Source organism: Erigeron canadensis, chromosome 9 (genome assembly GCF_010389155.1).
Source record: "Erigeron canadensis isolate Cc75 chromosome 9, C_canadensis_v1, whole genome shotgun sequence".
Taxonomy (NCBI): domain Eukaryota; kingdom Viridiplantae; phylum Streptophyta; class Magnoliopsida; order Asterales; family Asteraceae; genus Erigeron; species Erigeron canadensis.
This window is the reverse complement of record NC_057769.1, coordinates 5,334,334-5,346,631: the sequence shown is the minus strand read 5'-3', so window position 1 is coordinate 5,346,631 and position 12,298 is coordinate 5,334,334. Positions and strand designations below refer to the sequence as shown.

At 30.5% G+C, this 12,298-nt stretch overlaps 1 protein-coding gene across 1 annotated transcript; it reads right to left on the bottom strand.

Moving 5' to 3' along the window:
• Nucleotides 1–859: 859 nt before the first annotated feature.
• On the bottom strand, nucleotides 860–3,303 carry LOC122582558 (transcription factor bHLH62-like). Its single transcript, XM_043754963.1, has 7 exons — nucleotides 2,381–3,303; nucleotides 2,117–2,284; nucleotides 1,927–1,992; nucleotides 1,741–1,809; nucleotides 1,579–1,650; nucleotides 1,358–1,486; nucleotides 860–1,259 (listed from the first exon to the last, which is right to left on the bottom strand). Exons 1-7 carry the CDS (start codon nucleotides 3,080–3,082, stop codon nucleotides 1,128–1,130), a joined length of 1,338 nt encoding a protein of 445 aa, XP_043610898.1. The 5' UTR covers nucleotides 3,083–3,303; the 3' UTR covers nucleotides 860–1,127.
• Nucleotides 3,304–12,298: the final 8,995 nt, after the last annotated feature.

The window sequence follows — 12,298 nt, the reverse complement described above, 5'->3', positions numbered from 1 at the left end:
GAGATATTTTTATTCATTTTTAATGATTTTAATTAATTCTATTATAAAGATGGGCTTTGTGATTGGGTCTAGTCAGAATTCACCGATGACAACCTGGGATTCTTCTAATTATATCTGTTTTGTATTGCATTTTTGATTTTATATATTATTTTTGATCTTTTTACTGATGTAATCATGAAGAATAGGAAGAACAGAAGGTTCTGTTTTTTGGGTTAATCTGTGAAAATAACAGTTGCAGAAAATGTGGCAGAAATTATGCATATAAATAGACTGTAAACTTTGTTCATTACAGCTCAAACAAACCAATCATTTTCAACTTAATTAAAATATGTACGGAGTATTTTCTAAGCTAAACAAATATATCGGTTAAGATGTTCAAATTATTGAAATTTCCCATAACATAAGGACGGAGGTCCTTTTCTACCATTTAGGTAGAATCTAAAAGCAGTTTCGTAGAGGTAATTAAGGTCTACTTACATCTTAACCTCCGCATACACCGTTGAGGAGTTGAGGCTCAAAACCCAAAAAAAACGACAATGAACCGTTTCTTTTTTCTATGTCATATGTTCAAATCTTGAACTGTTACAATGGAGACAATCTGTATATCAATACTTTCGTCTCTGTCACCATTATGTATTTTACACTATCGTATTTTTGACAACATAAAACACATATGTGTATTTGTATATACATAAAAAAGTGGTCATTATACTAGATTTGTGCCAAAAACCCATGTATAAGTTTTAGGTGTGCTAAATTGCTAATACATGAATGTTGTAAAAAAAAACACATTATAAAATACAAGGCGGCAATGCAATTGATAGGAATGAAATGAAGGTGGATATTTCCACATCTCAAATTCTCTCTATTAACAAAATATATATTTTACAAATGGGTGTGATAAACATACAATTTAGACATACTACAAACACATATAAGAATTATATAAGAAATTAACATACGAAAGATACAAAACAATATACTAGAATTATTAGGAAGAATATTGCTTCAATTAGTCCTAAAAATGGATCGATTAGCGATATAATAAGGGCTCATTTTTCTTTAAGTGTGAACCGTGCGTAGATGATCTCTTTCGTATATACAAACACAATCTTTAATAGTTGATGTTAAAGCTCGATTTTCATATTAGATGCTGGCTGATCAGGAGTCGTTTGAAAAAAAGACGTATCAAGATCAAGATTTCCTCCAAAACCCATTCGTACGATGCTTTGGAGATCATCTTGGCCAAATCCCGGAAACTGAAAGAACAAATCAAAATCTTGATTAAAGGCTTGAAACTTATATGAAGGCTTTCTAATTAAGGAAACTATAAATTTGGGGTGATTATAAAATTTACCTGAGGAAAAGGTTGTGCAAATTCTTGAACGGGTTGGCCCATTGGGGCAGACCCGTTGAAGTTTACTTGCGGGTTATGTTGGTAATAATTTGGTGTTTGTTGAGATAAATTCCCAGTTGATTGATTAGCCTGAAATTAGATTCATAATCATGTAAGAGTCTACTTTAAGACACTCATTAAAGAGAAAATTCGATGTTTTCAAATAAGGACATTGGACTTACTTTCTGCGAGAGTAGTTCGTTGCTGTCAAAATCAAGACTTGGATTCACAGTAGCCAATTTCATCGAAAGAAACTACACAAACACAAGTATTGCGAAAAAACTTAGTAACCAACACTTCTAAATAATCGAAAAGTAGATATTTTTGTTAGAATCTTAATCTACCTCAACTTGTCTTTGCAACGATTGCACGTAATTGATAATTTCATCGAGCATAACTGCTTTTCCAGTAACCTATATTCCAAAACATCATATTTTTTAGCAATTCTGCGTCGGAAAACTATCATAGTTGACATTTTTAGCTAAATTTCACCTAGAAAAAACCCTCAAAAGTTGACATTTTTTGCTTACCTTGTCACAATTTGGTACGAGGTTTTGAAGAAGCTTCATTCTTTCACTAATTTTTTCTCTTCTAACCTATCAAACCAAACACATAATTCACAACTTCTATCAGTACCAAAATCTTTAAATCTTTACAATCAAATCAAGAATTACAACCGGGGAAATCACATCAAGAAATCCTTCCACAAAAAAAACTTACTCTTTCTGCTAAACTATGGCTATCAGTTGCTTGGCCTCTTCTTGCTCTAACATGTATATAATCTTTTGGTGGCTCAGGTAATTTTGTATTTTCTTCCTTTTTACCACCATTTTCTTCCTCAGTTTTCTTCAATCTTTTCGAACTCGAATCATCAATTGCTTGTTCCTCCTGAAAATTCAAAAAAGTTCAAAACTTTATTCAATTTTGGATCAAATAAGTCAACGATTCCGTATGGGTATTTTGTAACCCAAATGGGTTCATTACCTTTTTTGTGATTGAGCCAATTCCTTTCAAAGAAGCACCTTTTCGTTTCCTAGAATTCGAATCTTTAACATTCTTGAATCCAAGTTCACCACTTGGAACTTGCTCAGAAACAGAGGATTCTTCATTAGAATTTGCAGCAGAGTTTGATAATCTACTCAATTTCATATTATTTTCTTCTAAATTCTTGGTTTCTTCAAATCTAACAGGAGATCTATCGATTTTTAATGCTGGGCTACTCGAAACACGAGGGAATTTTCGTGTCACGGGTGAAATACTATTTCCTAATGGCAACTCTGTTTTGTTTGAATTCAAGCCCATTTCATTACTTCTACCATTAAAACTATGACTACCAAAACACGAAAACTTTGCAGCCCGTTCGGCGAAACCAGGATCAGATGCAATTAACGGCAAGTTAGGACTCAATGGCAATGAATTTCGCATTCGGGGCAAGTTTTCCTTCACAAAATGGTCCATAATTGGGATATTTGAAACAGGGGAAACAGGGGAGGTCACCATTGAAGACAGAGCAGATTCAAATTGTGAATACTGATCTGATTTCTCCCAATTGGGTTGCGTAATCAAGTCACCAGAAGGTTGACCCGCCGGAAAATTCATCTCCGGCATCAATGCCATGAGCTTCCACGGCGGTTGGGCCGAAGGTTCGAATTGTAGCCCAGCATTGATGAAAAACTCGCTGTCCATGGTTAACTTCAAAATAGAAAATGTGACAATGAAAAAAAAATGATCTTTTTGAGCTAAAATTGAAAACCCAAGTGAGTAAATATAGTAATATTAGATTTGATCATGAATGGGTTGAAAAAATTACATTATATTTATATGTGCTTTTATTTAGTAAGAAAAATGGAAGTGATGGATGAAAGTTGGGTTTTTTGATAATGAAAGTTTGGTATGATTTGGGATGCAAATACAAGCAATACAAAGTTATGAAATGAGAGAAGGGGGGAAGGTTATAGGCTAAGTTACAATGAAGTTATATAGACAACATTATGACTATTATAAGTTGATTATATTATATATTTTATTATATTAACGTTGTTTATTAATATTATCGGGGTGGGGGGTAGGGTGGGTAATGTATTGGGGTAGGGTTGGATATTTTGTGGCTTAGTGGGGCTTAAATATTGGGGAAAGTGTAAAATTGCCGGGCCTTGAACGTTCAAACACCAAAAGGTTTCTAGTTTCTAGCCTTGAAATATGGGTTGTAACTAAAAACATCATAAGTGAATATTTGGTTTGTTAATGAAATGAAATGAACAAAATTTGCTATAAATGATAGTTTAATGTGACAACTCGTTAATATCTAAATCGAAAATTAACATTGGATTGACAGTAAAGATAATAATATATTGTCTTAGGTCCAAACCTTTTGGATAAAGAAATATATGGGAAATATTTTATGGACTTTCAATAAGATTATTTTGTGGTGTAACTTCGCCATTTATGTTGAATGGAGTTGGTATACTCATTTATATGATTACTTGCGGCTAACTAAAATATCGTTAATGGAATATACATAAGAAAAATAATCTAGCTAGATGTGGATATTGATAATTAATAAAAGTATTTTGTGTTAATTTATACAACCATATCATTCGTTGGCCCTTGTATTTCATATTATGGTTAGTAACAAAACTGGTCAACAAAAACATTAAATAACATGCATTGAGCAACCAAAATTGTGAAGCACCAAAAAAGACACAACCAATTACATACACAATAATTTAAAAGCAAACCAATACTTATTCTAGTAAAATTAAAAAATTGGTAAATAAAATATTTAACTCTAATGTAAAATATACATATGCAATCCAAAGTAGCTATCGGTAAAAATGTATAGTGTCAAAAAACAAATTTTTACCTAAAATAAATAATTTTAAGATCTATATAACATTTGAAAATTAGGTAAGTCATAATTTTTATAAAAATATTAAAATAATTTAATTTAAAGAAAGATAAATATTGTAAAAAAAAAATATGAAGATGTCACATACGATAACATCTTATGTAGCAATGTTTTAAGATGGTTTGGAATTGAAGAGGGTTTTAAAAGGCTAGGAATCCTACTGTTTACCCGCACGATATCCAGTAGTTTTAAATAATGTATATAAACGCTTTTGATATAATAATGGGTTTAATCAACGGATGTCAAACATATCGTTACTTTGGTATATGATTGTCCCATAAACTTTTTTAATTGATATATATTCTTTAAAAACCTTTGTTTTATTGTTGTATAATCCCAACATAGGGTAGCGACTTCAGCCTCGTTTGCAGCCACAGATTGATGAAGGTGAGATTTTGCATTTGCAGCTTCATATATATGATGTTAGGATAAGAACATATATATTAGAAAAATCATGGCCAAATACATACCTTTTCTTGTTGAAATATGCGGATAACTAAATAAATAATAACACCATAAGACATAATTCTCTTGTGTGCATATAAACAAGCATCCAAAATCACGATGTATAAATATATGTATTATTGCCTTATTGGATTAGAAGATCTAAAATTTGTACAATATAATATAGATTAGTTTTATTTCAATTAATACAATTTTTATATACATAATAAATAAATTAAATATTGTCAAAAATTTTATGAAGATGACATGTAAGATAAATCTTATGTGGCATTGTCTAAAGAGAGGTTAAATTAAGATGGATGACTTAAAATATATACATAATAAATAAATTAAATATTGTCAAAAATTTTATGAAGATGACATGTAGGATAAATCTTATGTGGCATTGTCTAAAGAGAGGTTAAATTAAGATGGATGGCTTAAAAATCGTAGGATAACTACTCTTTTAATAGATATATAAATATCAATGTTGGGGAGGACGATGCCCGGGCACAAATATGACTGAGACATCGAGTTGCCCGGACACGAATGTTGGGGAGTACGATGCCCGGGCACAAATATGACTTTCAATACTTAGTTTATGTCATTCGTTCATTTTCAATGTCAATATTATTTCAATAAATGGTTAAAACACTTAAACATTCTAATTTTACCCTTGTTTGTTTGAAGGGCATAAAAGCCCATCGTGGTCGAGCCACCCAATTCTTCTATTTAACACTTTCCCTATTGTGCAACATTTTTAGTACGTATACATTCAGGGACTATGCTTCGTACAACTTTTAAACTTACCTAGTACCTTCATATTTTTTTCTAGGAAAAAGATTAATATGTTTAAATACAAGCCTAAAGATTGACTTAAATTGTTGTTAAGACATATGTTAGCGACCTTCACAACATGTGAATAATGTTTTGTAATGTTTATTTTTGAATCCATAAAAATGAAAAAATAAAATTGCAGACATAAAATAACACAAATTTGCGAAATTCTCTTTTAAAAAAGAGGTATCCGGTTAAGTTAAGTCGCTTATGTGTAGTAGTGTATAGTTTGGCACTAACAAAAATTGTGATGTATATTTTGCACCAAATAAAATATACTAGTATGATTCATTTAGGTTAACCTTTTTTCTTTCTTGTTTGTAAACATTTTAGTGGAAAGGGAATGTTGACCTCTTAGGGTGCGTTTGGTTCACAGAATATTTTAGGAAGGAATGAAATTTTTTAAAGGAATTGGAATTGGAATTTGAAGGAATGGAATTTGACGGAATGTTTTTGATTTTTTGAAAATTCAAGTGATGGAAGGAATGAAATTCCTTCCTCCATCCCCAAGGCATGGAGATTCCATCAAATGATGGAATGTTTACATTCAGATTCGCTCTTTTTTGTGCAACCAAACGAATTAAGGAATGAAATTCAATTTCAATTCCATCAAATTCTGTAAACCAAACACGACCTTAGTATTTAGCACCCCAATGCCTTAACTAGAAAAACGATATTTACAAAATTAACACGTTATGATTTCATTAAATGTGAGTATTAAAAATAGAAATTAACTAACAGTTGATATAAGCAACCTGATTACTTTTTAAAAAATAAATAAATGAAATGATTGAATATTAAAACATATATCGGTCTGCATTTCAAGGCGTAGTATCTCTAAGTTCGATGCAAATTTACTTTGTCGCGCAACTCGCTTCCAATCCTTCTAAATACAGTATTAAATTAAGAATCGGGCATTCGTAGTCAACCAGAATGGGGTTGATTGTGCTAAAAGTCGAAATATTATAATTCCTAGTGAATATTTAAATACTACTGTATGTTATCTTTCACATGCCACTTACATCGTAAAAGATTATCATCACTAAAAACAATCCTTATTTATTTATTTTTTAACGTCAAATTAAAACTCGACAACATATTTTAACTTCAATTCTAGAAAGAACTCAATATCTTCAATCCTAGACATTTTATATAAGAGAAAAATGAGTATGGGGTTGTTATGTATTCAATCTAATTGGGTGAAAAACCTCTCACATATCAATAATTTAATATTTTGAATAAATGTTTGGACCCTCATGATTTTTATGGTTTAAAAAAAGATATGTGAAGGGTTTTTCACCTAACGTAAGTGTCTAACACCTCATATTCCTTTCCCCTTTATGTAATTATAACAAAATTTGAATCTAAGATTTTTTTGTTTCAAACTTTCATATACCAATTCATTTATTGATGGTTAGTATAACACTTCTTCATTAATTCAAAACTTACATATTACTGTAGTTAACTAAAAACTTACACATTTTATAATTATAATATGAAATAAACTACATGGACATCCGAATGGTTATAAAAGTAACTGGTTGTAAGCTAAGTATAATCGAAAATTGATTCCTTAATAAAAAAGTACTCGTAATATTTCGTATCCAATTTTATGATATAGATTTGAGAAGGGAAAAACGTATATAACGTGTTGGGCCGGGTCAATAATTTTACGGAAGTCCGTTTCGTAGGCGTTTAAACCGGCTTTGGTCGGATTCACATAAATATTCTTCTCCGCCCTTCAAACTCATTTATGTTAGTCCATGGCAAGTTTTTGTTTTTTATTCTGCAATCAAAAGGTAACAAACTTGAAAGTGTTTCATCTCATTTCTCATCTCATGCAATATTATAATTTTTATAAGCCCACTTCCATTTTTATAAAGATTTTGTTACTGATATTACGAGGATTTTTTTATTTTATGAACGGTCGAAATATTATATATATTTTTTTTAACGGCTAAAATATTATAATTAACAAAACAACTAGCAAGAGGCTAGTTGCCAAGAGATACAATTACAACACGATTTAAAAAATAAACCAAAACTACACTTCTAAACTTTTCCAAGTAAAAGAAATTCGTGTCAATTAACCAAGACACAAGAAAAAACTCCCAACTAACGAAGACTAAAGCACCGAAGGCTAAAACACCGATTTTTACAATGTGGTGTTTTTGATATAATCCCAACATGTCTCGAAGCACAACTGGATAAAAACAAACGACAAACAATATATGTATATATAAAAAAACATTGTCTTAATGAGTTACACATCAAGACTAGAAAAGCATTACCCAACATTAAGTGGGTTATCTTACAAGGATTATCATACTTATTAAATACATTTATCGTGTTACATGCTAGTTAAATATTCTAAAAATGTAATACCTTCGGTATCTATCATTCAGTTAAGTTCTTCGTTTTTTTCAAGAATAATAATTAAGAACACATCCAATTTATCCTTTATCATATTTTTATTTTCTTTTAAAGGTGAATTTCGCTTAAACTTTTGTGACATGATTCGACCACAGGAGATCTAGCATACGTTTTCTTAGTTGGGTCCACACTAAAGAGCTCCCTCAAAGTAGACATACCTATTTCAAATACCCGATTGGAAAAAAAAACCCTACTAATCCGTCCGAAGGCACGACGATTAATAGGGGTAAACTCTGCCCCTCAGACTTAAACCTGAGTATACCCAAGCCAAGCTCTCATAGAGAGACTTCCTATGTCCACCTTAAGACTTGAACCAAAGACCTTCTAAACGAGAAGATGTCCTTCTAACCAATGAGTTAATGTCGAGAGATAACCACCAGTAGAGAGCAAAAAATGATGTACCTTTAAAGCTACTAACAGAAACTATTTAATCTCAAAAGTTATTTATAAAATTAAATGACTTTTTTTTTTGTTCAATTCAACGAACAACTTTTAAAGCTACTAACAGAAACTATTTAATTAATCTCGTTGATCTGCATGATACCATGATAGTTCGATTTCCAAATACATATTGAATTATCAATGCATATGATCGAAGATACAAAAGACAAATTGCTTGACATATCTGTTTCAAAACCATACTAGCTAGCTAGTCGACAAATCTAACTTAACGCGTTATGTGTTTTAATCAAATTATAAACGTCATAATATATAATTAAAGAAGATCGATCTAAACGTTAAAGCTGGAGTATATCTATATATTAGATTTTGTGACATAAGTTGGACACTACAACAGACACAATGAAAGCAATTGATTCATTATTTTCAACATAAAATTAATGTTTAGAGACAAATCAAAGGAATTTAAATAATTCATTCGGGTAGTAAATTAGGTGTAAAAATTTGTATTTAAAAGTTGTGAAAATGATGCATGCATGCATAATATTGGTTGGCGAGCAACTACAAAGTATGTACTATGTGTCAATTGTCAAACTCATTAGTGCAATTAATTATTCATGTAAGTTTGCTTTATCTTTTTTGTGAAATAACACCATCTCGGGTATTAGTACGTATATTTCAAATAGTGCGTTCTAATTAAATTCTGGTTTTGATACAAATTGTGTTGGATTAATTATGTGTATTTAATTTGTATATTGATTATCATGACATAAATTCATTATCCAAGTAACTAGAACATGTCAAATAATACATGGCCGGGTGTAGCCCGTGGCAGTGTGTCCCCTTTGAAAATCCTTGAACGTACACTTGATCTTATGTGTTGTAGAACTCTCAACATTTATAACATCCAACTAATCACTAAGTTCTGCACCCAAAGCATGCTTGAAACTAGGTAAAAACCTAGTATGAATATATTTTAAACACATATAGAAAAGCTAATTAATCATAAAAGTTAACTTACACATGATTTTCCGGCGGGCCCGTCGCCGAAAAGTCTTAGCGTTTTTACAAAAAAAGTCTTGAATATCATAATAGATGATGATAGTGGTGTATAAGTTACAAAAAACACATGTCCCAATTGATACTAAAATAAAAGGTGGTCCTAAAATAACTCACCCCTATTCAATCGTATAACATATCGATTTAATCTAGTTAGCTAATTAAGTTTAATGTATTTGATAGAAACTTTTAATTTTCGTGAAAAAAATCATGATCTGATCGATTCAATCATGACGCTAAAACTTTCTGACATTTGGTCATAGTATAAGATGCTCGTATTACATAGAGTTATGTTAAAAAAAATAATAATTCCTCATTGACATCTTCACATACAAAGCGTGACCTTTCTCAAATTTTATTATGCACCGCTATGGGTCCAGAATGTGAATACCGTACATAAAACGTGGTTTGATTTTTTTTGTTGTGTTGTTTTAGTTGCTTCTCTGCCAGCAACATTCGATAAATAGTTAATATTTTTGTCATTTATTTATGTTTTGTAAAGTTATAGGTTTTCTTTTTATTTTAGATAGAACTTAAAAGTAATTTTTTTACACCGTCATTGTAAGAGTAAAGTTGTCTACGTGTTAGTCTCCCTTTATACGGTCGAAGTGTTGAGACCCAAAACTCGTAAATAATGGCATTGGGTACTTATTTTTCTGCTCGTCTCTACGATCTCAAATTCTCAAAAATAGAATAAACATATTACGTATTTTAAAATTTGTTTTTTATTTGAAAAGGAAATAGGAAATAATTCAACACTTTTAAGATTCAAAACTAAATTGAGTATTTTGTTTTCTAGCCATTGCATTCATTTATTTAGATTTTCCTTATATATATAAAACAAAACATTGGTTCATCAATCAGGTCACTAGAGATTGCGTCACTTGATTGAATTTTATTTGCAAATTGCAATAAGTATTTAAAAATATCAATCATTGTTGTTGTTTTAAAAATTATTTATTAGCTTCTTTTTTTTTTTCAAACACAAAATTGTTGAGAAATGATAGTGTTTTCTTCAATCTTAGCTTCGGCTCAAACTAAAAGTGTGCAAGATAAGTATGTTATTCATGATCAAGTTGAAGGGCTAAAAGTATATTTCACTTGAAGATAAAGAGTCAAATATGAGTGGGTCTTATACCTTCAATACACCCGTTGGTACTTGATTATTTGCAATGTTCATTTTACCTGGCTAATAATCTATATACACCTACAGCACAATGAGCAGCAGAGGATCACCAAAAAAAATAAATAATAAGATCATATTGAATCATTCAAGATGTAGATCGTTTTTTGTATTTTGCTCCCTTTATAGGATATCCATCTATTATCTGTATTTGAACCTAAGTAATCTATAATAAATTCTTTGATTTCTTGTTAAATTTATCTTATATTTCATTAGTTTAGTTGTTGGTACTTTATTGATTCATAAATCTTTTCAAAAATGAATTAGTCGTGAATTTGTGTTAAAGAGTCTACTCAACAAGTAGACTCCCTTAATCAAACCATTCAAACCATTACTAAAACTTGAACTCAAGATAGGATTTGAACTTCCAGCATATTTTTCATCATAGATATATATCATCATTGAGTTCGAATAATTATTTTCTAACATTTGCTGTTCTTTAAAAAAAAGAAAAAAAAAAAAAAAAACAACTAGACTCAAGACAAACATGTAAAAATGATAGAGATTCTTAAAGTTGTTTCAACTTTATGTATAAAGTTGGAGCAACTTGAATCCTTGGATTAAAATTAATGGTTAAGATTAAAAATTCAGGTTTAAATCTTGACCATTGATTTTAATTTAACGGTTCAATTATTTGCCGAATTTTACCTATAAATTTGAAAAAAATTTAGATAATTCTTATCCAGGTAATTAAACCCCACTCCTAGCCACCATAAGACCAATGACCAACCCACATTATTATTCAGAATCAACAAATTTAATAGGGATGAAACTTTATTTATAATTTATGTGAAGTGTGGTGGGCGTGGCTTTTTTGTTTGCGGTTGAAACCATATGCTGCATAAAAAACCATGAGCGACGAACGGTGTGAAACCGTGGGAATAATTTATTTCATCTCGGTTACGTATTTCTGTTCCAAAAAGAAATGTATTTTTATCCGAAAATTTCAAATTCGAATCGTAAAATATATTTAGCGTGGTTGGGATATAATTGGAACCAACCAAGGACATTTAATTTAGATGTAAAGAGTTAAGACTTGACCGTGTTAGTGTTGACTGGGTTACTGTAACCCGGTTAAGTTTTAACTTTTTAAATCTAAACAAAATATGACACCTTATCCTAAATTCCTAATATAACTTAGACAGGTGAAAATCATCCTTTTACCCGTTTTACAATTATAAAAAGACAATGCATTATTAGAAATTTAAAATGTTTATTAAAAAAAACAAGTGGAAAAGGTAAAATGTGATGGCTAACTTCATATATATCAAAATGAAATACTAATGTTGTTGAAAAACAAAAACATGAAGAGTTTGAGTAAAGATACATACAAACCCAGAAAGGCATAGAGAAGATGTATAGCTTTTGTAGGTTTTGATTTGATAAATAAAATATATAGAATATTATCCCAAGCATGTATGTAATTTAGGAATAAGAGTATATTAAAAATGCCGTTCTAAAAAAAACAAAATGAACATAGAATATTTGATTTTTGAGAAAAACTAGGATACAACGAGCATGGTACGTGCGTAATACGGCGGTGGTGGTGGGGAAGGCGGTTTAGTGTTGTCGGTGATGGGACTATTGGTGGTGGTGGCGGCGTAAATTGGTGTATATTGATGTAATTGTGATAGTGAAA